Genomic DNA, 27,872 nt, shown 5'->3' with positions numbered 1-27,872 from the left:
TCAGTGAGAAGGAAGGGCTTGGGTCAGAGAGTAGGAAGGGCTTGGTTCAGAGAGTAGGAAGGGCTTGGGTCAGAGAGTAGGAAGGGCTTGGGTCAGAGAGTAGGAAGGGCTTGGGTCAGAGAGTAGGAAGGGCTTGGTTCAGAGATTAGGAAGGGCTTGGGTCAGTGAGAAGGAAGGGCTTGGGTCAGAGAGTAGGAAGAGCTTGGGTCAGAGAGTAGGAAGGGCTTGGGTCAGCGATTAACTGAAACATAAATTGAGAGGAGAACCAAATGTTTGAAATGTGAACCAACTTCTCTCACAGTGGTGGGATCCCGGTATTAAAATGTTTTACATTATATAAAAATACTGACTGAACCGTGCAATTTGTTATTACGCTTCTGGTTCCACCTAGTGGTCATGTGATGTAGTTGCAGTGTTCAGCTCTGATGACCAGGGCCCTGTTCAAAACTAGTGGACTACATAGGGTCCCATTTGGGACATTATCATGGTCACACTGGGCTAAGACATAATGAGAAGCACAATGAAAAAAATAAAATACTAAAAATAAATCTCTCCACAACCAGTTTTAAAACTCCCATGTCATCATCTTTATTACGTTTTCAAATCAGACTGAATTGATGTGATCAGGGATGTACAGACTAAAAGACAGGAGAACAAATCAGCAGCCAAACAAACCTATAGTATAATAACACACAACACAGAGGAGAAAACCATCGATCGCTCCACTGTGAAACTCATCAGAAACTCTAGATCCCAGAGGAGGAAATACTGCAGCCCTTTCTGGCCTAATGAAATGAAGAAAGATGTTTGTTCTGACATTCTGTAGAGAAGTGAAACTGTTTTGGGTGATTATCTCAATGCGTTCAGGTCTTTGTTTGTTTCCTTTTGTCTTTATTTCTAAAAAGCATGACATTATTTACACATACAGTATATTACAACACTTCCACTCCTATTCTCTCAGTAGCTCAGTGGGGTGAAGCAGTGCTCTTGATGCCCTTCCCCGTGTGTCTGATTGGTTACTGCATGTTAATTAGCCTCGTCTGATTGGCTTAAAGTGTGTTCCTGGCGTGTGCTGATTGGTGATACTGAGGGCAGGAGGGCGGGGCATGTGAAAGGGGGACAGTATGGAGTGTTTCATTGGCTGACGGTGGGGTGGATGTAACTGTGGAGGACTAGAAGAATGGTTTGGGAGGGGAAGGAAGGGTCTTAAATGGGGTCTTATTAACAGAAGGCCCTATGTTGTAATATGTAGGCAGTGTGCAGAGCTAAATTGCAGGTAGACTAAGTTTGCATTAAGTTGGAAAGCACCGAACAGATGTTTGTATTAAACTCAGTCCATTTGTCACCTGCGATGGTGTGCTAGTTTTACAACAACAAAGCCTTGTGCTACTGAATTACAACCCCACACACACACCTGATAGGGTTTGTTCCACAATGGACTGGGTCAGTTGACCAAACCTCTTCTGGAGTACTGCCAGTTATTCCACTTATGGATCCTGTTTGATCACCGCGAGCTCTGACGAAGGCCGTGAGGCCGGTACATAACCTCATTACACTAAAACATACTGTCAAGAGCCATGTGAAATATTGGATTTTTCTTTTCAAGATATCACTGAATTTTCCTACGCACCTGCAACCTCAGATGTGAGAGTGCTGCTCCTACATTCAATCACGCTGAGGGCAGAATGACTGAGGGTTGGTCAGGAGAAGGGTTGGCCACTCGGCCAGCTCCTGGGTACATTCCAAATGGCACCCTATTCCCTAAATAGTGCACTAGTTTTGACCAGAACCCATAGGGGTCATATAGGGAATAGAGTGCTATTTGGGACTCATTCCTTGCTTAGGTTAAGGCCCTGTGGGTTATGGTGGACTGTAGTGGACAGGGTGAAGACTCCCCTTGCTACAGATCTAGGATCAGCTTCCATTCCCCCTAATCCTGTGGGGGAAATGTCAAACTGACCCAAGATCAGTGTCTAGGATCAGCTTCCATTCCCCCTAATCCTGTGGGGGAAATGTCAAACTGACCCAAGATCAGTGTCTAGGGGTAACTCCCCCCTGCTCCAGTGAGGACGGGGCTGAAGGGGACTGCAGCGGTCACAAGGCCCCCCCCAGCAGAGGGCAGGAGTGGGAGCGGATGTCGTTGTGTTTGTGGAAGGCCTCGTCCAGGTCCAGAGCCAGGCCGTTGATCGTCACCTCCATGCAGCCGCGGTAGAACGACGACACCAGGGTCGACACCAGGGGCACGTCTGGTACAGGGGTTAGAGATCACAGGTCAGGGGTCAGACCGGAAATTAATGACACCAGGAGAAGTGGTTAATGGTAATGGCGAAACTGTGTGTGTGTGTGTGTGTCTCTTTATTCGTAACTGGGTGTTTGTCTAGAGTACAGTAGTAATGAGTGTGTGTTGTTACATGTCTCTCTCTGCCTATACCCGTCTACTTCACCGGGGAGCCCTCCTATACCCGTCTACCTCACCGGGGAGCCCTCCTATACCCGTCTACCTCACCCTCCTATACCCGTCTACCTCACCGGGGAGCCCTCCTATACCCGTCTACCTCACCGGGGAGCCCTCCTATACCCGTCTACCTCACCCTCCTATACCCGTCTACCTCACCGGGGAGCCCTCCTATACCCGTCTTCCTCACCCTCCTATACCCGTCTACCTCACCGGGGAGCCCTCCTATACCCGTCTACCTCACCCTCCTATACCCGTCTACCTCACCGGGGAGCCCTCCTATACCCGTCTACCTCACCCTCCTATACCCGTCTACCTCACCCTCCTATACCCGTCTACCTCACCCTCCTATACCCGTCTACCTCACCCTCCTATACCCGTCTACCTCACCGGGGAGCCCTCCTATACCCGTCTACCTCACCCTCCTATACCCGTCTACCTCACCGGGGAGCCCTCCTATACCCGTCTACCTCACTGGGGAGCCCTCCTATACCCGTCTACCTCACCCTCCTATACCCGTCTACCTCACCCTCCTATACCCGTCTACCTCACCCTCCTATACCCGTCTACCTCACCGGGGATCCCTCCTATACCCGTCTACCTCACCGGGGAGCCCTCCTATACCCGTCTACCTCACCCTCCTATACCCGTCTACCTCACCGGGGATCCCTCCTATACCCGTCTACCTCACCGGGGAGCCCTCCTATACCCGTCTACCTCACCCTCCTATACCCGTCTACCTCACCGGGGAGCCCTCCTATACCCGTCTACCTCACCGGGGAGCCCTCCTATACCCGTCTACCTCACTGGGGAGCCCTCCTATACCCGTCTACCTCACCCTCCTATACCCGTCTACTTCACCGGGGAGCCCTCCTATACCCGTCTACCTCACCCTCCTATACCCGTCTACCTCACCCTCCTATACCCGTCTACCTCACCCTCCTATACCCGTCTACCTCACCCTCCTATACCCGTCTACCTCACCGGGGAGCCCTCCTATACCCGTCTACCTCACCCTCCTATACCCGTCTACCTCACCCTCCTATACCCGTCTACCTCACCGGGGAGCCCTCCTATACCCGTCTACCTCACCGGGGAGCCCTCCTATACCCGTCTACCTCACCCTCCTATACCCGTCTACCTCACCGGGGAGCCCTCCTATACCCGTCTACCTCACCGGGGAGCCCTCCTATACCCGTCTACCTCACCCTCCTATACCCGTCTACCTCACCGGGGAGCCCTCCTATACCCGTCTACCTCACCGGGTAGCCCTCCTATACCCATCTACCTCACCCTCCTATACCCATCTACCTCACCGGGTAGCCCTCCTATACCTGTCTAACTCACCGGGGAGCCCTCCTATACCCATCTACCTCACCGGGTAGCCCTCCTATACCCATCTACCTCACCCTCCTATACCCATCTACCTCACCGGGTAGCCCTCCTATACCTGTCTAACTCACCGGGGATCCCTCCTATCCCCGTCTACCTCACCGGGTGGCCCTCCTATACCCGTCTAACTCACCGGGGAGCCCTCCTATAAAGGTGGTTGAAGGCAGGCTGAGGTCAACCGTCTCCTGTCCAGGTGTGGTGTGACTCTGTCCAGGCTGACCGTCCACCTCTAGTATGGTCAGGTTCCCACTGACCGTCACATTGACCTCATGAACCTCTGCATCACACAGGAAGGCCGGGGCGCTGGCCACGATCACATCACCCACAGAGACCAGGACATACTGGGGGGGAAGAGAGAAACAGACAGTCAGACAGACATCACACTCGAGACAAACAAAACATGAATTCAGACAGCCAGAGAGAGGTCAGAGTCAGACAGACAGAGAGAGGTCAGAGTCAGACAGACAGAGAGAGGTTAGAGTCAGACAGAGAAAGGTCAGAGTCAGACAGACAGACAGACAGACAGACAGACAGAGGTCAGAGTCAGACAGAAAGAGAGAGGTCAGAGTCAGACAGACAGAGAGAGGTCAGAGTCAGACAGACAGAGAGAGGTCAGAGTCAGACAGACAGAGAGAGGTCAGAGTCAGACAGACAGAGAGAGAGAGGTCAGAGTCAGACAGACAGAGAGAGGTCAGAGTCAGACAGAGGTCAGAGTCAGACTGCGAGTCAGACAGCCATGCATGCAGGGCAGAATTAGACCAATATCCATTTATAATAAAAACTAAAAAAAATAACAATTCAGTTTCGGAAACATACAGTGACATATCATATCATAACCAAGCCCTGCAACACCAAGAGCTGAGAAGAGAGTCCCCTCATCCAGCTGGTCCTGAGTTCACAAACCTGTTCTACTAACCTGTTGCTATGTCTTGCTTGTCCTATGTTGCTACGTCTTGCTTGTTCTATGCTGCTATTGTCTATATTGTAATTGTTTTTAATAACCTGCCCAGGGACTGCGGTTGAAAATTAGCCGGCTGGCTAAAACCGGCACTTTTACTGAAACGTTGATAAATGTGCACTGTCCCTGTAAAAATAAAATAAACTCAAACTCAACACACTGAAGTCTCAGTCCCCTCATCCAGCTGGTCCTGAGTTCACACACCTGTTCTACTAACAAACTGAAGTCTCAGTCCCCTCATCCAGCTGGTCCTGAGTTCACAAACCTGTTCTACTAACACACTGAAGTTTCAGTCCCCTCATCCAGCTGGTCCTGAGTTCACACACCTGTTCTACTAACAAACTGAAGTCTCAGTCCCCTCATCCAGCTGGTCCTGGGTTCACAAACCTGTTCTACTAACACACTGAAGCCTCAGTCCCCTCATCCAGCTGGTCCTGAGTTCACACACCTGTTCTACTAACACACTGAAGCCTCAGTCCCCTCATCCAGCTGGTCCTGAGTTCACACACCTGTTCTACTAACACACTGAAGCCTCAGTCCCCTCATCCAGCTGGTCCTGAGTTCACACACCTGTTCTACTAACACACTGAAGCCTCAGTCCCCTCATCCAGCTGGTCCTGAGTTCACACACCTGTTCTACTAACAAACTGAAGTCTCAGTCCCCTCATCCAGCTGGTCCTGGGTTCACAAACCTGTTCTACTAACACACTGAAGCCTCAGTCCCCTCATCCAGCTGGTCCTGAGGCTGAGTTCACTAACCTGTTCTACTAACACACTGAAGCCTCAGTCCCCTCATCCAGCTGGTCCTGAGTTCACAAACCTGTTCTACTAACACACTGAAGCCTCAGTCCCCTCATCCAGCTGGTCCTGGGTTCACACACCTGTTCTACTAACACACTGAAGCCTCAGTCCCCTCATCCAGCTGGTCCTGAGTTCACTAACCTGTTCTACTAACACACTGAAGCCTCAGGACCCGAACATCCAATCAATCAGAATAAACCAAATTACAACACAGTCAAAACCAAACTACATTGCTTACTGGGAAACACAAACAATGCAGTGCTATCTGGCCCTAAATCGACACCACAGCAGAACCTGAGACGGACCTGCATATCCTGACAAAATGTAAAAATATAAAACAATTAGAGTTTAATTTTCCCAAATATGAAACCCTTATTCAAGGTTTGAAAGACCTCTCTGATGAGGATAGGCTACCCGTCCTGTTGGGGGAGGGATAGGCTACCCGTCCTGTTGGGGGAGGGATAGGCTACCCGTCCTGTTGGGGGAGGGACAGGCTACCCGTCCTGTTGGGGGAGGGATAGGCTACCCGTCCTGTTGGGGGAGGGACAGGCTACCCGTCCTGTTGGGGGAGGGGGCAGAGAGCTGTGGGTTGGCAGCGCACTACATTGCTGCCTGCCACAGTGTCTGACTGACCAACCAACCTGCACATGTCCTCCATTGTTATTGTTCAATGGTTATTTTGACCCTTGGTTATTGTTGTTACTGTTGTCCCTGACAATATTGATTATTTTTATTTTAATTCTGTTAATATTGTAAATCTCCAAAGTAAGCTTTCGCAACATCTACATTGTTACATCATGCCAATAAAGCAAATTGAGTCAGACAGACCGACAGCGTCGAGCCAAGTAACCTCTCACCTCCCGCCACTCCTGGTTGTCTCTGTGGTAGTCGGAGAGAGAGATGGAGAGAGGGACGCTGTCCTGATAAACCAGGGCCAATAGAACCCCAACAGTGGAGGCTGGTCTCAGAGTCAGCTGGATACTCAGAGACTGGGACTCTGCTGGGGGAGAGAGATGTGAGTCAGCTGGATACTCAGAGACTGGGACTCTGCTGGGGGAGAGAGATGAGTCAGCTGGATACTCAGAGACTGGGACTCTGCTGGGGGAGAGAGATGTGAGTCAGCTGGATACTCAGAGACTGGGACTCTGCTGGGGGAGAGAGATGTGAGTCAGCTGGATACTCAGGGACTGGGACTCTGCCGGGGAGAGAGATGAGTCAGCTGGATACTCAGAGACTGGGACTCTGCTGGGGGAGAGAGATGTGAGTCAGCTGGATACTCAGGGACTGGGACTCTGCCGGGGAGAGAGATGAGTCAGCTGGATACTCAGAGACTGGGACTTTGCTGGGGGAGAGATGAGAGTCAGCTGGATACTCAGAGACTGGGACTCTGCTGGGGGAGAGAGATGAGTCAGCTGGATACTCAGAGACTGGGACTCTGCTGGGGGAGAGAGATGAGTCAGCTGGATACTCAGAGACTGGGACTGCTGGGGGAGAGAGATGTGAGTCAGCTGGATACTCAGAGACTGGGACTCTGCTGGGGGAGAGAGATGTGAGTCAGCTGGATACTCAGAGACTAGGACTCTGCTGGATACTCAGAGACTGGGACTCTGCTGGGGAGAGAGATGAGTCAGCTGGATACTCAGAGACTGGGACTCTGCTGGGGAGAGAGATGAGAGTCAGCTGGATACTCAGAGACTGGGACTCTGCTGGGGAGAGAGATGAGTCAGCTGGATACTCAGAGACTGGGACTCTGCTGGGGAGAGAGATGAGAGTCAGCTGGATACTCAGAGACTGGGACTCTGCTGGGGAGAGAGATGAGTCAGCTGGATACTCAGAGACTGGGACTCTGCTGGGGGAGAGAGATGAGTCAGCTGGATACTCAGAGACTGGGACTCTGCCGGGGAGAGAGATGAGTCAGCTGGATACTCAGAGACTGGGACTCTGCTGGGGGAGAGAGATGAGTCAGCTGGATACTCAGAGACTGGGACTCTGCCGGGGAGAGAGATGAGTCAGCTGGATACTCAGAGACTGGGACTCTGCCGGGGAGAGAGATGAGTCAGCTGGATACTCAGGGACTGGGACTCTGCTGGGGAGAGAGGTGAGAGTCAGCTGGATACTCAGAGACTGGGACTCTGCTGGGGAGAGAGATGAGTCAGCTGGATACTCAGAGACTGGGACTCTGCTGGGGAGAGAGATGAGAGTCAGCTGGATACTCAGAGACTGGGACTCTGCTGGGGAGAGAGATGAGTCAGCTGGATACTCAGAGACTGGGACTCTGCTGGGGAGAGAGATGAGTCAGCTGGATATTCAGAGACTGGGACTCTGCTGGGGAGAGAGATGAGTCAGCTGGATACTCAGAGACTGGGACTCTGCCGGGGAGAGAGATGAGTCAGCTGGATACTCAGAGACTGGGACTCTGCTGGGGAGAGAGATGAGAGTCAGCTGGATACTCAGAGACTGGGACTCTGCTGGGGAGAGAGATGTGGTTATACACACACAGGTCAATGTGTAAACGATACATACAAATCAGATGCATAGAGACGTGTGTACACACACACACACACACACACACCAGACCCACCGTATGTGATGTTGAACAGAGCGAAGCCTGTCCCAGGGTAATAGGTTCCGGGGTTTTCTGTACTGAAACACTGCATGTTGTCATTAGACCTGATGGTCTCCTGAATGGACGTATCCTCTCCGGTTAACCAGCGCCACTCACGCATACAGCCATCAAACCTCGGGTTCACCTGGAGAACACACATTAGGCAGAGAACACAACACGCACATCTCCCCATAACAGACATTCTAGAGAGAACAGACCCCACCCCCCCCTAACCTGGTTGATGAGACTGTCCTCTTTGAAAGGGACGCCCCCTACAGTCAGGTTGAGTTCATGCATGCCTTTCTTCAGGGTGAACAGATCTCCATTCACAGCTATCTTCATCACTGCCTCCCTGTCAATCTTAATCACCAGACTCCGCCCCTGCTCCTCCACTGAGATCTACAGACCAATCAGAAAAGACAGGAGCTCAAATTGTAAAAAAAAACTAACATTTGACACGTTCTTATCCTACAGTGTCTCAGTCCCAAATGATATCCTACTTTCAATACAGCACACATTCTGACCAGGTCCCCAGTAACACCTCCTCCAAAAAGTAGTGCACTACATAGGGAATAGTGGGCCTCATTTGGGATGCACCCCTGAGTCAACGACCCCTCAGGAGAGGAGATGCCACTTTACACTATTGAGACCCAACCCATAAATTACACCCCCCCCCCCCCCCCCCCCTTGTAAACCCCAGAATAACCTCTGACCTTTCTCCACTGTCCGTCGTTGACGGCAGGCCCGCTGCTGGTGACCCGGCTGACCGCCCCGTACCTCAGCTGCAGCTCCAGTTTCCCATGATGCATTGCAAGAACAATCCAGGAACTGTTCAGGTGACCACCAGCGAAGAAGATGACCCCCTCTGGGTCAAAGGTACGGAGGTCAAACTCAGCTGAGAAGCTAGAGGAGGGAGAGACAAAGACAGGATGTAATATAATTCTACAATGGTACAAGACTATGGCTGGAACTATGAACCCTTACTGGCATCTTTCCAGGTCTCTTGGAAAAGAGGTTGAAACCTCAGGAGACTGGTAAGGTTAAAAGGTTAGAGGTCAAAGGTAAGGCCTACCCAGTCTGGACTCTCCTGCGGAAGCGTAGCCTGACCACTGGGACTCCGCTGAACATTCGGCCCAGGTAGAGAGAACGGGAGTTCCTCTTCATGGTGAGTGAGACGCATGTAGTGATCTCCTGGTGGGGGAGAGAGGGTGGGGTGGGGGGGGGGGGGGGGGGTCGGAGAGAGAGGTGGGGGAGAGAGGGGGAGGAGAGAGAGGGGGGAGGAGAGAGGGGGAGGAGAGAGGTGGGGAGGAGAGAGAGGTTGGGAGGAGAGAGGTGGGGAGGAGAGAGAGGTTGGGAGGAGAGAGGTGGGGAGGAGAGAGAGGTTGGGAGGAGAGAGGTGGGGAGGAGAGAGAGGTGGGGAGGAGAGAGGTGGGGAGGAGAGAGAGGTTGCGAGGAGAGAGAGGGGGAGGAGAGAGAGGTGGGAGAGAGAGGGGGGAGAGAGAGGGGGAGGAGAGGGGGGAGGAGAGAGAGAGAGGGGAGGAGAGAGGGGGGAGGAGAAAGAGGGGGAGGGGAGAGAGGGGGGAGGAGAAAGAGGGGGAGGAATGAGTATAGTGTTGCAGCAGTTAATTCACTCTGGCTATCTACTCTGATTTCAGAGCGCAGAATAACTGAGGAATTTGTGAACGTGCTACACTGTTGAATATAACCAGTGTCAGTAAATGTCGGCAAAAAAACTTTAAATTGTTACAAGCAGCACAGTTACAGTCACCAACGCTCTGGATAACATGAAAACAGCCTAACCAGCTCTGCTACGATGAGTAACATGCTCAGAGTGAGGTGTTCTCCCATTTGTGTCTGGAAGTAGCTAGTAGACTGAACATCCACAGGACGGTAGATCTCCAGGAAGAGGGTTGGGAGCCCTGGTCTAGAGTACAGTGCTGCTTGTCGATAATGAATCTTTGACTGAATCCCGGACTAATAGATGGGGGGTGTTTTCTACGGGTCTTGATAATGTTTTCTACGGGTCCTGATAATGTTTTCTACGGGTCCTGATAATGTTTTCTACGGGTCCTGATAATGTTTTCTACGGGTCTGGATAATGTTTTCTACGGGTCCTGATAATGTTTTCTACGGGTCCTGATAATGTTTTCTACGGGTCCTGATAATGTTTTCTACGGGTCTTGATAATGTTTTCTACGGGTCTTGATAATGTTTTCTACGGGTCCTGATAATGTTTTCTACGGGTCCTGATGTTTTCTACGGGTCCTGATAATGTTTTCTACGGGTCCTGATAATGTTTTCTACGGGTCCTGATAATGTTTTCTACGGGTCCTGATAATGTTTTCTACGGGTCTTGATAATGTTTTCTACGGGTCTTGATAATGTTTTCTACGGGTCCTGATGTTTTCTACGGGTCCTGATAATGTTTTCTACGGGTCCTGATAATGTTTTCTACGGGTCCTGATAATGTTTTCTACGGGTCCTGATAATGTTTTCTACGGGTCCTGATAATGTTTTCTACGGGTCCTGATAATGTTTTCTACGGGTCCTGATAATGTTTTCTACGGGTCCTGATAATGTTTTCTACGGGTCCTGATGTTTTCTACGGGTCCTGATAATGTTTTCTACGGGTCCTGATAATGTTTTCTACGGGTCTTGATAATGTTTTCTACGGGTCTTGATAATGTTTTCTACGGGTCCTGATAATGTTTTCTACGGGTCCTGATAATGTTTTCTACGGGTCCTGATAATGTTTTCTACGGGTCCTGATAATGTTTTCTACGGGTCTTGATAATGTTTTCTACGGGTCCTGATAATGTTTTCTACGGGTCCTGATAATGTTTTCTACGGGTCCTGATAATGTTTTCTACGGGTCCTGATAATGTTTTCTACGGGTCCTGATAATGTTTTCTACGGGTCTTGATAATGTTTTCTACGGGTCCTGATAATGTTTTCTACGGGTCCTGATGTTTTCTACGGGTCCTGATAATGTTTTCTACGGGTCTTGATAATGTTTTCTACGGGTCTTGATAATGTTTTCTACGGGTCTTGATAATGTTTTCTACGGGTCCTGATAATGTGAGTGGGGACTTTTTACCTGACAGCTCTTGAGGTCGTGGCTCAACTTCTTGCCCTGCCGACCGTCACAGAAACACCGGAAACTACCGGGTGTGTTCACACACTCCTCACACACTCCCTGCTCACACTCATCCACATCTAACAGAGAGGGAGAGAAAGTGAGAGGGGGAGAAAGAGGGAGGGAGAAAAACAGAGAGAAGGGTGTCCATTGGTCCATCTCTGGAACTACAACCCCCAGACAAGGCTGGGGGAGAAAACCACTGAAGTGAAAAACAACGTCTCTAAAATGTTATCAGCATCAACAGATGGAGGAACAACTCCTGACTTAGATCTCTCCTGATGTCAACTGAACCATGTCCCAAATGGCACCCTATTCCCCTACAGCCGGGGTCTAAAGTAGTGCACTACATAGGGAATGGGGAACCATTTGGGATGAAGCCAGAACGTCTGTCCCTGTCTGTCTGAGTGACCTTAGAAGGCCATGAGGTTTATTATGATACGGATGGATAAATGTTAGTTCTTCTAAAGAGTAACTCTGTGATCGCCTCCCTCCCTCATTCCCTCCCTCCCTCCTCCGCTTTCCCTCCCTCCCTCATTCCCTCCCTCCCTCCTTCCAACCGCTTTCCCGACCTCCCTCCCTCATTCCCTCCCTCCCTCCCTCCTTCCCCTGCTTTCCCGTCCTCCCTCATTCCCTCCTTCCCCCGCTTTCCCTCCCTCCTTCCCCCGCTTTCCCGACCTCCCTCCCTCATTCCCTCCCTCCCTCCCCCGCTTTCCCTCCCTCCCTCCCCCGCTTTCCCGTCCTCCCTCCCTCCTTCCCCTGCTTTCCCGTCCTCCCTCCCTCCTTCCCCTGCTTTCCCGTCCTCCCTCCCCCGCTTTCTCTCCCTCCCTCGCTTTCTCTCCCTCCCTCGCTTTCTCTCCCTCCCTCCCTCTCCTCTCTCTCAGTAAGTTGAATCCAAGACAGGAACAAACTTGTTTGACAAATAAAAGACTAGGATTACATTTCCCAATGACATTTATAAGGACCATTGAGCGTTTGGCAGGAGAGGATGTCGTGCAGATAGAGATCGGTCTTGCAAAAAAAAAATTAAACAGAATGTTTTGACTATAAATAAAAAGATGACGTGCTAACAGCTTACTTTGGCAGTCGAGGCAGTCGTCTGTGTGTGTGTGTGTGTCTCAGAGTGTGTGAGAGAGAGATTGTGTATGTCAGTGGAGGCTGGTAGGAGGAGCTATTGGAGAACAGGCTCATTGTAAATGACTGGAATTAGTATCCAAAAACACGAAACGTATGGAAACCACGTTGGACTCCATTTATTACATTCCATTACAATGAGCCGGTCCTTCTATAGCGCCTCCCACCAGCCTCCACTGGCGTGTGTATGTGTGTCTGACAGTGTGTGTGTTGGTATGTATGAAGGACAGCTGGCTGCACCACTAGACTAGCTACACCTGGCTGTATACACACACACTGCATTCCAAATGTATTCAGACACCTTGACTTTGTTTTTTTTATGAAGTTTTCCAACTTTTTACTTTGTTGAAGCACCTTTGGCAGCGATTACAGCCTCAAGTCTTCTTGGGTATGAAGCTACAAGCTTGGCACACCTGTAGTCGGGGAGTTTCTCCCATTCTTCTCTGCAGATCCTCTCAAGATCTGTCAGGTTGGATGGGGAGCGTCGCAGCACAGCTATTTTCAGGTCTCTCCAGAGATGTTCGATCGGGTTCAAGTCCGGGCTCTGGCTGGGCCACTCAAGGACATTCAGAGACTCGTTGTCCTGTTGGAAGGTGAACCCTTTTCCCCAGTCTGGAGCAGGTTTTCATTAAGGATCTCTCTGTACTTTGTTCCATTCATCTTTCCCTCCATCCTGACGAGTCTCCCAGTCCCTGCCGCTGAAAAACATTCCCACAGCATGATGCTGCCACCACGCTTCACCGTAGGGATGGTGCCACCACCAGGCTTCACCGTAGGGATGCTGCCACCACGCTTCACCGTAGGGATGCTGCCACCACGCTTCACCGTAGGGATGGTGCCACCACGCTTCACCGTAGGGATGCTGCCACCACGCTTCACCGTAGGGATGCTGCCACCACGCTTCACCGTAGGGATGCTGCCACCACGCTTCACCGTAGGGATGGTGCCACCACGCTTCACCGTAGGGATGCTGCCACCACGCTTCACCGTAGGGATGCTGCCACCACGCTTCACCGTAGGGATGGTGCCACCACGCTTCACCGTAGGGATGGTGCCACCACGCTTCACCGTAGGGATGGTGCCAGGTTTCCTCCAGATGTGACCCTTGGCATTCAGAACAAAGAGTTCAAGGGAGAATCCGTCTGGCCACTCTACCATAAAGGCCTGATTGGTGGAGTGCTGCAGAGTTGGTTGTCCTTCTGGAAGGTTCTCCCATCTCCACAGAGGAACTCTGGAGCTCTGTTAGAGTGACCATTGGGTTCTTGGTTCCCTCCCTGACCAAGGCCCTTCTCCCCTGATGGATCAGTTTGGCCGGGAGGCTCTAGGAAGGAGGGTCCAAACATCTTCCATTGAAGAATGATGGAGCCACTGTGTTCTTGGGGACCTTCAATGCTGCAGGAATGTTTTGGTACCCTTCCCCAGATCTGTGCCTCCACACAATCCTGTCTCAGAGCGCCACGTACAATGCCTTCGACATAATGGCTTGGTTTTTGCTCTGACATGCACTGTCAACTGTGGGACCTTATATAGACAGGTGTGTGCCTTTCCAAATCATATCCAATCAATGTAATTTACCACAGGTGGACTCCAATCAAGTTGTAGAAACATCTCTAGGATGATCAATGTTAACAAGATGCACCAGAGCTCAATTTCGAGTCTCATAGCAAAAGATCTGAATAATTCTGTAATTAAGGTATCTGTTTTTTTATTTTCAATACATTTGTAAATATTTCTAAAAACCTGTTATTACTTTGTCATTATGGGGTATTGTGTGTAGATTGATGACATACGGTTTTATTTTTAATCAATTTTAGAATAAGGCTGTAACGTAACAAAATGTGGAAAAAGTCAAGGGGTCTGAATACTTCCTGAATGCACTGTATATAGTGTATTCTATACATTATAGTTTGTATTACATGTATATAATGTGTCAGTACTGAGTAATGTGTTTTTGGTGTACTGCTCACCTAGGCAGGTCTTGGTGTTGTTGTCGTAAACATATCCCGTCTCACACAGACAGTCATAGGCTCCATCCTGGTTCACACACCTCGCTGTCCCACACATACCTGGATCCTGGCACTCATCCACGTCTGAAACACACACACACACACACACACACACAGTAAGGACAGTTCAATACTTCCTTCAGGTAAGGTGTGTGTGTGTGTGTGTCTTACCGTTACACATCTGGTGTCCGACCAGCATGTAACCGCGGCGACAGGAGCAATGGTAGCTACCCATAGTGTTGTTACACTCGTGGTCACATCCTCCATTCCTCTTGTTGCACTCGTTGACATCTGCCAATCACAGGAGAGACACAGAGGACATGTGACAATATGAACCAATCACTTTATCCATCAACTACATTGAACGTAGCTAAGTGTCACATGACACTTTAATGTGAGTTCTGATTAAAACGTTTATACATTGTCTTTAACTAAGTAAATCACACACACACACACTCCCTCCGTAGAGACAGGTTACCAGCCCCCTCCCTCTGTAGAGACAGGTCACCAGCCCCCTCCGTAGAGACAGGCCCCCAGCCCCCTCCGTAGAGATAGGTCACCAGCCCCCTGTAACCAGCCCAGCGCTGACCTTCTCTTCGCAGGGTCATGTGACTTCTCATTCTGCTCTACATGTGACCTGTTCACTTCCTGCACATCCAGTCCATATTGACCCACAGAGAGACATATAAAGGGAGAGAGAGAGAGAGAGAGAGAGAGAGAGCAGAGACAGAGAGAAAGGGAGAGAGAGAGAGAGACAGAGAGGGAGGGAGAGAGGGCAGAGACATAGAAAGGGAGAGAGAGAGGGCAGAGAAAGAGAGAGACAGAGACAGAGAGAGAGAGAGGGCAGAGACATACAGACAACTCACACAGAGCCCAGTGGCACTCCAGGGACGTGTGTGTCTGTGTGGATAGAGACAGCTTCGTCACTGTCTATCCAAGTCAAGGTCAGACAGGACTCACCCTGTACCGATCATTGTCACATTCTGGAGACAGTGTAACACTGCAGAAAATCCTCTCTGTCCCCACCTCTGTTCCTTTGTATGTGTGACGAACAATAACACAGTAGCCTTCTCCCTGGCCATGTGGCCAGACTCTATGTCCCCAATACACTGGTCCTATTCCTCAGCATCACATCGGGGATTGTGGGTAAATTGTGACTGACTGATCTCCAACTAGTAATGAGTAGTTATTTCTGACGCCAGGTGATTGGTGGATCAGCCAGTGGGCTGCAACGTGGAACAAGTCCACTGAGTTTCTGTAGATCGTGTCACAGTACCTTTCTCACAACGGACTCCTGTCCAGCCAGTGAAGCAGTGGCAGAGGAAGTCGCCCTTTTGGTCCTCACAGCGCACCGTACCTCGAGGATTACAGGGAGACGGAGAGCACTGGTCTGGAATATCTGAGAGAGGGGGAAGGGAAAGGGAGAGAGGGGGAGGGAGAGAGAGAAGGGAGAGAGAGAGAGAGAGACAGGGAGGGGAGAGAAAGAAAGAGAGCATTAGAGGTCATCCTGTCAGGGAAATAACATCCTACAGTACAGCAAGTCATAGATGTGAAGGTACATAGCTCTGTTACTATATAATGTGAAGTGTTTTAGCCAGGCTGGTACATAGCTCTATGTTACTATATAATGTGAAGTGCTTTAGCCAGGCTGGTCCATAGCTCTATGTTACTATATAATGTGAAGTGCTTTAGCCAGGCTGGTCCATAGCTCTGTTACTATATAATGTGAAGTGTTTTAGCCAGGCTGGTCCAGGCTGGTCCATAGCTCTATGTTACTATATAATGTGAAGTGCTTTAGCCAGGCTGGTCCATAGCTCTATGTTACTATATAATGTGAAGTGCTTTAGCCAGGCTGGTCCATAGCTCTATGTTACTATATAATGTGAAGTGTTTTAGCCAGGCTGGTCCAGGCTGGTCCATAGCTCTGTTACTATATAATGTGAAGTGTTTTAGCCAGGCTGGTCCATAGCTCTGTTACTATATAATGTGAAGTGTTTTAGCCAGGCTGGTCCATAGCTCTGTTACTATATAATGTGAAGTGTTTTAGCCAGGCTGGTCCATAGCTCTATGTTACTATATAATGTGAAGCTTTTTAGCCAGGCTGGTCCAGGCAGGTACATAGCTCTGTTACTATATAATGTGAAGTGTTTTAGCCAGGCTGGTCCATAGCTCTATGTTACTATATAATGTGAAGTGTTTTAGCCAGGCAGGTCCATAGCTCTATGTTACTATATAATGTGAAGTGTTTTAGCCAGGCTGGTCCAGGCTGGTCCATAGCTCTGTTACTATATAATGTGAAGTGTTTTAGCCAGGCTGGTCCATAGCTCTATGTTACTATATAATGTGAAGTGTTTTAGCCAGGCTGGTCGAGGCTGGTCCATAGCTCTGTTACTTTATAATGTGAAGTGTTTTAGCCAGGCTGGTCCATAGCTCTGTTACTATATAATGTGAAGTGTTTTAGCCAGGCTGGTCCAGGCTGGTCCATAGCTCTGTTACTATATAATGTGAAGTGTTTTAGCCAGGCTGGTCCAGGCAGGTACATAGCTCTATGTTACTATATAATGTGAAGTGTTTTAGCCAGGCTGGTCCATAGCTCTGTTACTATATAATGTGAAGTGTTTTAGCCAGGCTGGTCCATAGCTCTGTTACTATATAATGTGAAGTGTTTTAGCCAGACTGGTCCATAGCTCTGTTACTATATAATGTGAAGTGTTTTAGCCAGGCTGGTCCATAGCTCTATGTTACTATATAATGTGAAGCTTTTTAGCCAGGCTGGTCCAGGCAGGTACATAGCTCTGTTACTATATAATGTGAAGTGTTTTAGCCAGGCTGGTCCATAGCTCTATGTTACTATATAATGTGAAGTGTTTTAGCCAGGCTGGTCCATAGCTCTGTTACTATATAATGTGAAGTGTTTTAGCCAGGCTGGTCCATAGCTCTATGTTACTATATAATGTGAAGTGTTTTAGCCAGGCTGGTCCATAGCTCTATGTTACTATATAATGTGAAGTGTTTTAGCCAGGCTGGTCCAGGCTGGTCCATAGCTCTGTTACTATATAATGTGAAGTGTTTTAGCCAGGCTGGTCCATAGCTCTGTTACTATATAATGTGAAGTGTTTTAGCCAGGCTGGTCCAGGCAGGTACATAGCTCTATGTTACTATATAATGTGAAGTGTTTTAGCCAGGCTGGTCCATAGCTCTGTTACTATATAATGTGAAGTGTTTTAGCCAGGCTGGTCCATAGCTCTGTTACTATATAATGTGAAGTGTTTTAGCCAGGCTGGTCCATAGCTCTGTTACTATATAATGTGAAGTGTTTTAGCCAGGCTGGTCCATAGCTCTATGTTACTATATAATGTGAAGCTTTTTAGCCAGGCTGGTCCAGGCAGGTACATAGCTCTGTTACTATATAATGTGAAGTGTTTTAGCCAGGCTGGTCCATAGCTCTGTTACTATATAATGTGAAGTGTTTTAGCCAGGCTGGTCCATAGCTCTGTTACTATATAATGTGAAGTGTTTTAGCCAGGCTGGTCCATAGCTCTGTTACTATATAATGTGAAGTGTTTTAGCCAGGCAGGTCCAGGCAGGTACAGTGGGGAGAACAAGTATTTGATCCCCTGCTGATTTTGTACGTTTGCCCACTGACAAAGAAATGATCAGTCTATAATTTTAATGGTAGGTTCATTTGAACAGTGAGAGACAGAATATTAACAACAAAATCCAGAAAAACACAAAAAATGCTATAAATTGATTTGCATTTTAATGAGGGAAATGAGTATTTGACCCCTCTGCAAAACATGACTTGGTACTTGGTGGCAAAACCCTTGTTGGCAATCAGAGGTCAGACATTTCTTGTAGTTGGCCACCAGGTTTGCACACATCTCAGGAGGGATTTTGTCCCACTCCTCTTTGCAGATCTTCTCCAAGTCATGAAGGTTTCGAGGCTGACGTTTGGCAACTCAAACCTTCAGCTCCCTCCACAGATGTTCTATGGAATTAAGGTCTGGAGACTGGCTAGGCCACTCCAGGACCTTAATGTGCTTCTTCTTGAGCCACTCCTTTGTTGCCTTGGCCGTGTGTTTTGGGGTCATTGTCATGCTGGAATACCCATCCACGACCCATTTTCAATGCCCTGGCTGAGGGAAGGAGGTTCTCACCCAAGATTTGACGGTCCATCGTCCCTTTGATGTGGTGAAGTTGTCCTGTCCCCTAAGCAGAAAAACACCCCCAAAGCATAATGTTTCCACCTCCATGTTTGACGGTGGGGATGGTGTTCTTGGGGTCATAGGCAGCATTTCTCCTCCTCCAAACACAGCAAGTTGAGTTGATGCCAAAGAGCTCAATTTTGGTCTCATCTGACCACAACACTTTCACCCAGTTGTTCTCGGAATCATTCAGATGTTCATTGGCAAACTTCAGACGGGCATGTATATGTGCTTTCTTGAGCAGGGGGACCTTGCGGGCGCTGCAGGATTTCAGTCCTTCACAGCGTAGTGTGTTACCAATTGTTTTCTTAGTGACTATGGTCCCAGCTGCCGTGAGATCATTGACAAGATCCTCCTGTGTAGTTCTGGGCTAATTCCTCACCGTTCTCATGATCATTGCAACTCCACGAGGTGAGATCTTGCATGGAGGCTCAGGCCGAGGGAGATTGACAGTTCTTTTGTGTTTCTTCCATTTGCGAATAATCGCACCAACTGTTGTCACCTTCTCACCAAGCTGCTTGGCGATGGTCTTGTAGCCCATTCTAGCCTTGTGTAGATCTACAATCTTGTCCGTGACATCCTTGAATAGCTCGTTGGTCTTGGCCATGGTGGAGAGTTTGGAATCTGATTGATTGATAGCTTCTGTGGACAGGTGTCTTTTATACAGGTAACAAGCTGAGATTAGGAGAACTTCCTTTAAGAGTGTGCTCCTAATCTCAGCCTGTTACCTGTATAAAATACACCTGGGAGCCAGAAATCTTTCTGATTGAGAGGGGGTCAAAAACGTATTTCCCTCATTAAAATACAAATCAATTTATATCATTTTTGACATGTGTTTTTCTGGATTGTTTTGTTGTTATTCTGTCTCTCACTGTTCAAATAAACCTACCATTAAAATGATAGACTGATCATTTCTTTGTCAGTGGGCAAACGTACAAAATCAGCAGGGGATCAAATACTTTTTTTCCTCACTGTACCTGCCTGGACGAGCCTGGCTAACTGCACTTGGGAAAGGGAGAGGGGGGGAAAAGAGAGAGAAGGGGGGAAAAGAGAGAGAGGGAGGGAAAAGGGAGAGAGATGGAGGGAAAAGGGAGAGAGAAGGGGGGAAAAGGGAGAGAGAAGGGGGGAAAAGAGAGAGAGGGGGGGGGGAAGAGAGAGAGAGGGGGGGAAAAGAGAGAGAGAGGGGGGGAAAAGAGAGAGGGAGGAGGGGGAAAGAGAGAGGGGGGGAAAGAGAGAGAGAGGGGGGGAAAGAGAGAGAGAGGGGGAAAAAGAGAGAGAAGGGGGAAAAAGAGAGAGAAGGGGGAAAAAGAGAGAGAAGGGGGGAAAAAGAGAGAGAAGGGGGGAAAAGAGAGAGAGAAGGGGGAAAAAGAGAGAGAGAAGGGGGAAAAAGAGAGAGAGAAGGGGGAAAAAGAGAGAGAGAAGGGGGAAAAAGAGAGAGAGAAGGGGGAAAAAGAGAGAGAGAAGGGGGAAAAAGAGAGAGAGAAGGTGGGAAAAGAGAGAGAGAAGGTGGGAAAAGAGAGAGAGAAGGGGAGGGAAAGGGAGAGAGAAGGGGGGGAAGGGAGAGAGAAGGGGGGAAAAGGGAGAGAAGGGGGGAAAAGAGAGAGAAGGTAACTGCACTTGTGGACAAAAATCTTACTTTTTGGAGAAATGTCCTCTGGTCTGATGAAACAAAAATAGAACTGTTTGGCCATAATGATCATCGTTATGTTTGGAGGAAAAAGGGAGAGGCTTGCAAGCCGAAGAACACCATCCCAACCGTGAAGCACGGGGGTGGCAGCATCATGTTGTGTGGGTGCTTTGCTGCAGGAGGGCCAGGTGCACTTCACAAAATAGATGGCATCATGAGGATGGAAAATTATGTGGATATATTGAAGCAACATCTCAAGACATCAGTCAGGAAGTTAAAACTTGGTCGCAAATGGGTCTTCCAAATGGACACTGGCCCCAAGCGTACTTCCAAAGTTGTGGCAAAATGGCTTAAGGACAACAAAGTCAAGGTATTGGAGTGGCCATCACAAAGCCCTGACCTCATTCCTATAGAACATTTGTGGGCAGAACTGTGTACGAGCAAGGAGGCCTACAAACCTGACTCAGTTACACCAGCTCTGCCAGGAGGAATGGGCCAAAATTCACTCCCCCCCGTCTCTCGCTCCCCCCCGTCTCTCGCTCCCCCCCCCCCCCCCCCCCGTCTCTCGCTATCTCCCTCTCCCCCCCGTCTCTCGCTATCTCCCTCTCCCCCCGTCTCTCGCCTCTCCCCCTCCCCCCCCTCCCGTCTCTCCCCCTCCCCCCCTCCCGTCTCTCCCTCTCCCGTCTCTCCCCCCCTCCCATCTCTCCCCCTCCCCCGTCTCTCCCCCCCTCCCATCTCTCCCCCTCCCATCTCTCCCCCCCATCTCTCCCCCTCCCTCCCATCTCTCCCCCTCCCTCCCCTTCCCATCTCTCGCCCTCCCTCCCCCTCCCATCTCTCCCCCTCCCTCCCCCTCCCATCTCTCCCCCTCCCTCCCCCTCCCATCTCTCCCCCTCCCTCCCCCTCCCATCTCTCCCATCTCGTCTCTATCTATCCATCCTGGAGTGTTATATATAAACTAGTAGTTCCTGCAGTTCTTTCTCCTTCCATTACTGCTGACTGTGTGCTGACGGGGGGGGGGGGGGGGGGGGACAATCTCTCTGTCCTGGACGCACGGCTGAGTCATATCAACTCCCTGGCTGACTCTGACTAGAGTTCCAACAACCAATCAGCAGACAGGATGGGCAGGCCCACTCATTCCTGGACTCAGCAGCCCTGATGCAGCAGAATACTCCAGCCTTTCTCTCTCCTCCTCTTTCACCCCCCCCCCCCCCCACCCTCACTGGCGTCACAGCTTGCTCACGTCACTGATCTCAGATCTGCAGTCACGGATTGCGTGATGCTGAAAGGAGGTGTGTCACGCACACTTGGTTACTACTGCAGAGTTCCACACGCATCGCTCTCTCTCTCTCAAAGTCACAGCAGCTGTTTTCACCGTGTCATGCTGGCTGACGCCCAGTAGACACTGACCCATAGACATGAAGAGACATCCCTCCTCTTATCTTCACCTTAAATCAGATAACTTTCTCTCAGTGTTCTGCAGTAGTGAGGTGGTGCAGTGCAGCCTGCCCTGCCCAACAGAAGGAACTGTGTGCTCACTGCTCCTCATAGACAACATTTATAAACCACACAGAGAGGGAGGAGAGAGAGAGGGAATGAGAGAGGAGAGAGAGAGGGAATGAGAGAGGGCGAGAGCGAGAGAGAGGGGGAAAGAGGGCGAGAGAGAGGGGGAAAGAGGGCGAGAGAGAGGGGGAAAGAGGGCGAGAGAGAGGGGGAAAGAGGGCGAGAGAGAGGGGAATGAGATGGGAGAGAAAGAGAGGGGAATGAGATGGGAGAGAAAGAGAGGGAATGAGAGGGCAAGAGAAAGAGAGGGAATGGGAGAGGAGAGAGGTTGAATGAGAGTATGGTAGAAAGAGGTGTGAAATAAAAGTTGAGTAGAGAGAGGAGCTACATGCTCATATCTACTGTACGTGAGTCAGTTTGTCTGTCTGCAGCCCTAGTCAGGAGGACAGACAGACGAGGAACTCACTGTGAACACAGGTGATCAGGTCTTGTTTCTTCTTGTCCGTGTCCCCAAACTTCTCCATGCACGCTAATCAGAGAGACAGGGCAGAGAGAGAGACAGGGCAGAGAGAGACAGACAGGGCAGAGAGAGAGAGAGCGAAACAGGGCAGAGAGAGAGCGAGAGCGAGACAGGGCAGAGAGAGAGAGCGAGAGAGACAGGGCAGAGAGAGAGAGAGAGAGACAGGGCAGAGAGAGAGAGAGAGAGACAGGGCAGAGAGAAAGAGAGAGCGAGAGAGACAGGGCAGAGAGAGAGAGAGACAGGGCAGAGAGAGAGCGAGACAGGACAGAGAGAAGATAGTTAAACACCATACAACAGATGCTAATATCCTAATCAAGTAATAACAATCTCACCCAAAGCTGAAGAGGTTGGGAACAGGAACCAAACTTACCTAAGTACTTTGGAAAGAAGTAGTCCTGAAGGAGAGAGGACAGAAGGAGAGAGGCTGTTAGTGATGTTTGATAACAGTCTATGAGGTCAAACATGACAGATTGAGACTAAATGTGTCTGATGATAGATATGCATCATGTCATCTCATGTTAACGGGGTGTGGCACCACAGACTAGTAGCCCCTCCAGGGCTTCCTGGGAACATTCTACAACTCTCTCTCCTGCAGAATAGCCCGAGTGCCAGTCTGTTTGTGCTATTATGATAAACTCCTCGTTAGTGTTGGTGTATGTGTTGGGTTTCACTATGACAGCAATGGAGTTAGCTAGAGCACAAACAGTTCTGGGACCGAGCTGCCTTCCTACCTGCCTGCCTTCCTACCTGCCTGCCTACCTACCTGCCTGCCTACCTTCCTACCATCCTACCTGCCTGCCTACCTACCTGCCTGCTTTCCTGCCTACCTACCTACCTGCCTACCTGCCTGCCATCCTACCTGCCTGCCTTCCTACCTGCCTGCTTTCCTGCCTGCCTACCTACCTGCCTGCCTGCTTTCCTGCCTGCCTGCTTTCCTACCTACCTTCCTGCCTGCCTGCTTTCCTACCTACCTTCCTGCCTGCCTGCTTTCCTACCTACCTACCTGCCTGCCTTCCTACCTACCTACCTGCCTGCCTTCCTACCTGCCTGCCTGCCTACCTACCTGCCCACCTGCCCGCCTGCCGACCTACCTGCCCGCCTGCCTTCCTACCTACCTACCTGCCCGCCTGCCTTCCTTCCTACCTGCCCGCCTGCCTTCCTACCTACCTACCTGCCTGCCTGCCTTCCTACCTACCTACCTGCCCGCCTGCCTTCCTACCTACCTGCCTTCCTACCTACCTGCCCGCCTGCCTTCCTACCTGCCTTCCTACCTGCCCGCCTGCCTACCTGCCCGCCTGCCTACCTGCCCGCCTTCCTGCCTTCCTACCTGCCCGCCTTCCTACCTGCCTTCCTACCTGCCCGCCTGCCTTCCTACCTGCCCGCCTGCCTGCCTTCAGTACAGTACAGTACATGGAGGTAACTGGGGAAACTTAAAATTAGAACAAGACTTGATAGGACAATGACATGGTTCTCCAGAGAGTTCTGCTGCACTGACAGAGAAAGATGAAGAACAGTACATGAAATGGAAGGTCATTTAGATAAGTGACTCCTGACTGTGTGTAGTTCTACTGAGACACTTCTCAAACGTCATTATCCTTCTCCATCTAATCTCCTTTTAGAGAGAGAGAGTGTGACAGAGGGAGGGGGAACAGGCAGAAACTTTCCAACTGCTGCAGAGAGAGAGACTAAGGATGCAATTGAAGACTTGGTTGCTAGGGAGACTAGGTTAGGGGTATGGTAACCAGGAACACTCCCTCTGCAGAGCCAGGGAACTGCAGCGTTGTGAGAGAACTGCAGAGTCAGAGATAGGCACGTTTAGAATGAATAATGGATCTGTGAATGAGGCTGCAGTCCTGTCACGATACAACCCCCCGATCTCACCACCACTAATACCACACATCCTCCTCTCTGATCCCATTAAACCCCCCGATCTCACCACCACTAGTACCACACACATCCTCCTCTCTGAGCCCATTACAACCCCCCCGATCTCACCACCACTAGTACCACACATCCTCCTCTCTGAGCCCATTACAAACCCCCCCGATCTCACCACCACTAGTACCACACATCCTCCTCTCTGAGCCCATTACAACCCCCCCCCGATCTCACCACCACTAGTACCACACACACACACACCTCTCTGAGCCCATTAAACCCCCCCCCCCCCGATCTCACCACCACTAGTACCACACACATCCTCCTCTCTGATCCCATTAAATCCCCCGATCTCACCACCACTAGTACCACACACACACACACCTCTCTCTGATCTCATTAAACCCCCCGATCTCACCACCACTAGTACCACACACATCCTCCTCTCTGATCTCATTAAACCCCCCGATCTCACCACCACTAGTACCACACACACACACACACACACACCTCTCTGATCCCATTAAACCCCCCGATCTCACCACCACTAGTACCACACATCCTCCTCTCTGATCCCATTACAACCCCCCCGATCTCACTACCACTAGTAGCACACACATCCTCCTCTCTGATCTCATTAAACCCCCCGATCTCACCACCACTAGTACCACACACACACACCTCTCTCTGAGCCCATTACAACCCCCCCCCCCCCCATCTCACCACCTGATGCACCTCTCCACTCTCACTTTCACCCCAGCTCTTACCTCACAAACACAGGTTTGTTTTTCTTATAACAATCCCAATATATACGGACAACATTTACAGATCAGCATTAAGCCTGTTTAATATGCTAATCTACATATGGTCTACTTCCCACATGACACTGACCAAGGAAGAATGATACTGCATGTCCCTATGGGCCCTGGTCAAAAGTAGTGCACTGTATAGGGAATAGGGAGGGGTGTGGGATGTAGAATGATTAATAGCATGGATGCTGGAGGCTGCTCAACACATTCATGAAGCTAGCTGGCAGAACCTAGACCCCAACGTATATATAATATCCCTGAGGGGATAGGAGCCCTGTGTGACAGGCACACGTCAGATTAAAACCTGTGTGGGAGCGCATTGTTGCTCTGTCTGTTAAAACACATTCCCCCCCCCAGTCACCTTCCATCCGATTACTGTAAGCAGCCTCCCCGAGGACCAATCAAAAACACAGCAGTACAGCGTTCATTAGCATAATCACTCCCATGTATGAGCCCATCGCGCATGAAGCAGGATCATTTACATAATCACAAACCTTACAGTAGTATGCAAATGTACATAATCTGGCATGTTCCCCACGGCCCAATGTGCTAGTTGAATACCGTGCAATGAATTGATCGGACTGGTGCGTGTTTGCCAGTAATTAGTCATATCTATATTTTGGAGCTTGAAGACCTTGAACACAGAATCGTTATGTTATAAACAAGTCGGCTATAGGATCAGTCATTACGGCAAGACAAATCCAATGTGCGCAGCTAGTCCGTGTCTATATGCAATGGAAAGAAGTGCAATGAGTGCCATTTGATTTGACACGATCAAGTGTGTAGTGAATAAGTGTGTAGTGCACTCACTGTTTCAGGGTCGTTCTCGAATACTTCTCTCGCCTCCTCTTTGCTACACTTCTCTTCCACACACTCTCGCTCCAGGTGCCCTTGTTTCGTCTCCTCGAAAACGTGATTCGCTCTCCTGTGTCTCCTCAAGAACTGGTTAGCTTCTTCCGGGGACAAGGAAACTGAAAATAACCACAAGCACAGAACAGAATTTCCCATGAGTTACCTTACTACATTTTAGTTGTTAAAACGATCCAGCCCCTAACTTACTGGCAAAAAGTCCTGGGCGTGAGGTTTCAAAGCATCAGCTAAGCAGAAAACAAATGACATTATTCAACAACGAATTAACTAGCTGGCAAGCTAAACAACAATGTTATCCCCACGCAGTGCCAAAAATAGCTTAGTGGGCTTTGTTGTTTACTTACGGCTGTCGGACCACGGGACAAGGAGCAGGATCAGGAAGGTTCCTGAACCAAGGATCTCTGTCAACTGCATGTCTGCGGTTCTGCGTCAGGCTGGAAAGTTTCTCCTTCCCCCCTCTCTCTCTCTCTCTCTCTCTCTCTCTCTCTCTCTCTCTGTTCAATGTAGCTTCTAGCTAGCAACCAGGTAGCAGTCGTGTATAAAACACACTGCAAGTTCAAACATTCACTTCACAGCAGGCGAGAATGCCGTTACACTTAACTCGGCGTTTTCCTTCTTCACTCGTATCCTTGCTTCCTAGCTACTTAGTCCGCATACCACAACCAAGGCTTCCCACCGCCACTGCAGTACAGACAGTCCAACCTTCACTCTTATCTGGCGAGCCACCTACTTCGCCCCCATCTCGTTTTGGTTGTCCCAGCTACTAACGTAGCAGGCGTAAAATACACCCAGCGACGAGCCCGAACTGTGGACAAAGGACACAACCTACACATCCGAAGGGGAGTTGCTTTTTTTGGAAAAGTTACGTCGACTGCACGCAGGCGGGAGTTAGCAATGAAGAGTGGCTTTTGCTCTGCCGTTCGGCAGTGCTATGGGAGCTCTCTCTCTCTATATATGTGACTGCAGTCTTTCTGCCCCTGCCCATCTACCTGCAGTGACTTTGCGTAGCCTTGGCATTGTACAGACTATTCCAACCTAGCCTATAGCATGCCAGACATCGTAGATGGAAGGAGGAGTGCTGAGGGTGTTGTAGCACCTCATGATAAATCAACACATTTTTAAGTATTTCACAATAATGCAATGGGCCTTTATTACTCCGGTATGAGCGGACCAAAATAGCCATCAGCAGCGCAGGGAGAAACAAAATAATCTCAGCTAAATTAAACAACTGAACCTAATCTTCCTCTGTCTGTGACATTAGTTGAAAACTAAATCTCGACCCAGACCCCCCCCCCCCCCCCCCCCCAGTTTATTTTAAGCCTCAACGTTCCCGTCATTTTCTCATCAATCCACAGAATTTCTCTTTCTTTTTTTTGGACTCACTTTCTGTTATGATTTCTCTGAAATCTTCTCTCTCTCTCTGTGTTAAGGCTCACATTTGCGCAACAAATACCCTCTGCCAAGAACTATGTTAAGCTGTTTTTCTCATCTAATCACATTCTGTTACGATTTCTCAGAAATCATGTTTCTCTCTCTCTCTTTCTCGCAATTGCAAATAGTACAAATGGGAAGGGAAAATAAATACACATAAGTATAGGTTGCAGCTCTCTGTCTCTCTCTCTCTCTCTCTCTCTCTCTCTCTCTCTCTCTCTCTCTCTCCTCTCTTCCTCTCTCTCTCTCTCTCTCTCTCTCTCTCTCCTCTCTTCCTCTCTCTCTCTCTCTCTTCTCTTCCTCTCTCTCTCTCTCTCTCTCTCTCTCTCTCTCCTCTCTTCCTCTCTCTCTCTCTCTCTCTCTCTCCTCTCTTCCTCTCTCTCTCTCTCTCTCTCTCTCTCTCTCTCTCTCTCTCCTCTCTTCCTCTCTCTCTCTCTCTCTCTCTCTCCTCTCTTCCTCTCTCTCTCTCTCTCTCTCTCTCTCTCTCTCCTCTCTTCCTCTCTCTCTCTCTGTCTCTCTCTCTCTCTCTGTCTCTCTCTCTCCTC

General features: G+C 49.7%; 1 protein-coding gene and 2 long non-coding RNA genes across 6 annotated transcripts; all 3 read right to left on the bottom strand.

Annotated features, from left to right (window-relative positions):
* Positions 1 to 563: 563 nt before the first annotated feature.
* On the bottom strand, positions 564 to 26,915 carry LOC110512403 (growth arrest-specific protein 6). 4 transcript variants are annotated; one of them, XM_036951181.1, is made up of 15 exons: positions 26,241 to 26,910; positions 25,837 to 25,997; positions 22,710 to 22,734; positions 22,286 to 22,348; positions 15,764 to 15,886; positions 14,659 to 14,778; positions 14,449 to 14,571; positions 11,309 to 11,427; positions 9,284 to 9,402; positions 8,925 to 9,114; positions 8,446 to 8,610; positions 8,188 to 8,356; positions 6,464 to 6,606; positions 3,981 to 4,188; positions 564 to 2,246 (listed from the first exon to the last, which is right to left on the bottom strand). In XM_036951181.1, the coding sequence occupies exons 1-15, from the start codon at positions 26,308 to 26,310 to the stop codon at positions 2,095 to 2,097; spliced, it is 1,950 nt and encodes a 649-aa protein (XP_036807076.1). In that variant the 5' UTR covers positions 26,311 to 26,910; the 3' UTR covers positions 564 to 2,094. The 4 variants fall into 4 exon arrangements, with proteins under 4 accessions (XP_036807076.1, XP_036807077.1, XP_036807078.1 ...); XM_036951182.1 differs by having other exon boundaries at positions 6,464 to 6,603; positions 26,241 to 26,907; XM_036951183.1 differs by lacking the exons at positions 564 to 2,246; positions 3,981 to 4,188; positions 6,464 to 6,606 and adding an exon at positions 7,720 to 8,074 and having other exon boundaries at positions 26,241 to 26,915.
* LOC118941029 lies at positions 2,264 to 2,876 on the bottom strand. Its single transcript, XR_005037320.1, has 3 exons — positions 2,841 to 2,876; positions 2,525 to 2,586; positions 2,264 to 2,470 (listed from the first exon to the last, which is right to left on the bottom strand). It is a non-coding gene; the product is annotated as an uncharacterized LOC118941029 (long non-coding RNA).
* LOC118941026 lies at positions 3,340 to 3,671 on the bottom strand. The gene is made up of 3 exons (XR_005037317.1): positions 3,628 to 3,671; positions 3,512 to 3,573; positions 3,340 to 3,465 (listed from the first exon to the last, which is right to left on the bottom strand). It is a non-coding gene; the product is annotated as an uncharacterized LOC118941026 (long non-coding RNA).
* Positions 26,916 to 27,872: the final 957 nt, after the last annotated feature.

This window comes from Oncorhynchus mykiss, chromosome 18 (assembly GCF_013265735.2).
Source record: "Oncorhynchus mykiss isolate Arlee chromosome 18, USDA_OmykA_1.1, whole genome shotgun sequence".
Taxonomy (NCBI): domain Eukaryota; kingdom Metazoa; phylum Chordata; class Actinopteri; order Salmoniformes; family Salmonidae; genus Oncorhynchus; species Oncorhynchus mykiss.
The sequence above is the reverse complement of the archived record's forward strand: the minus strand, read 5'-3'. Positions and strand labels throughout refer to the sequence as shown.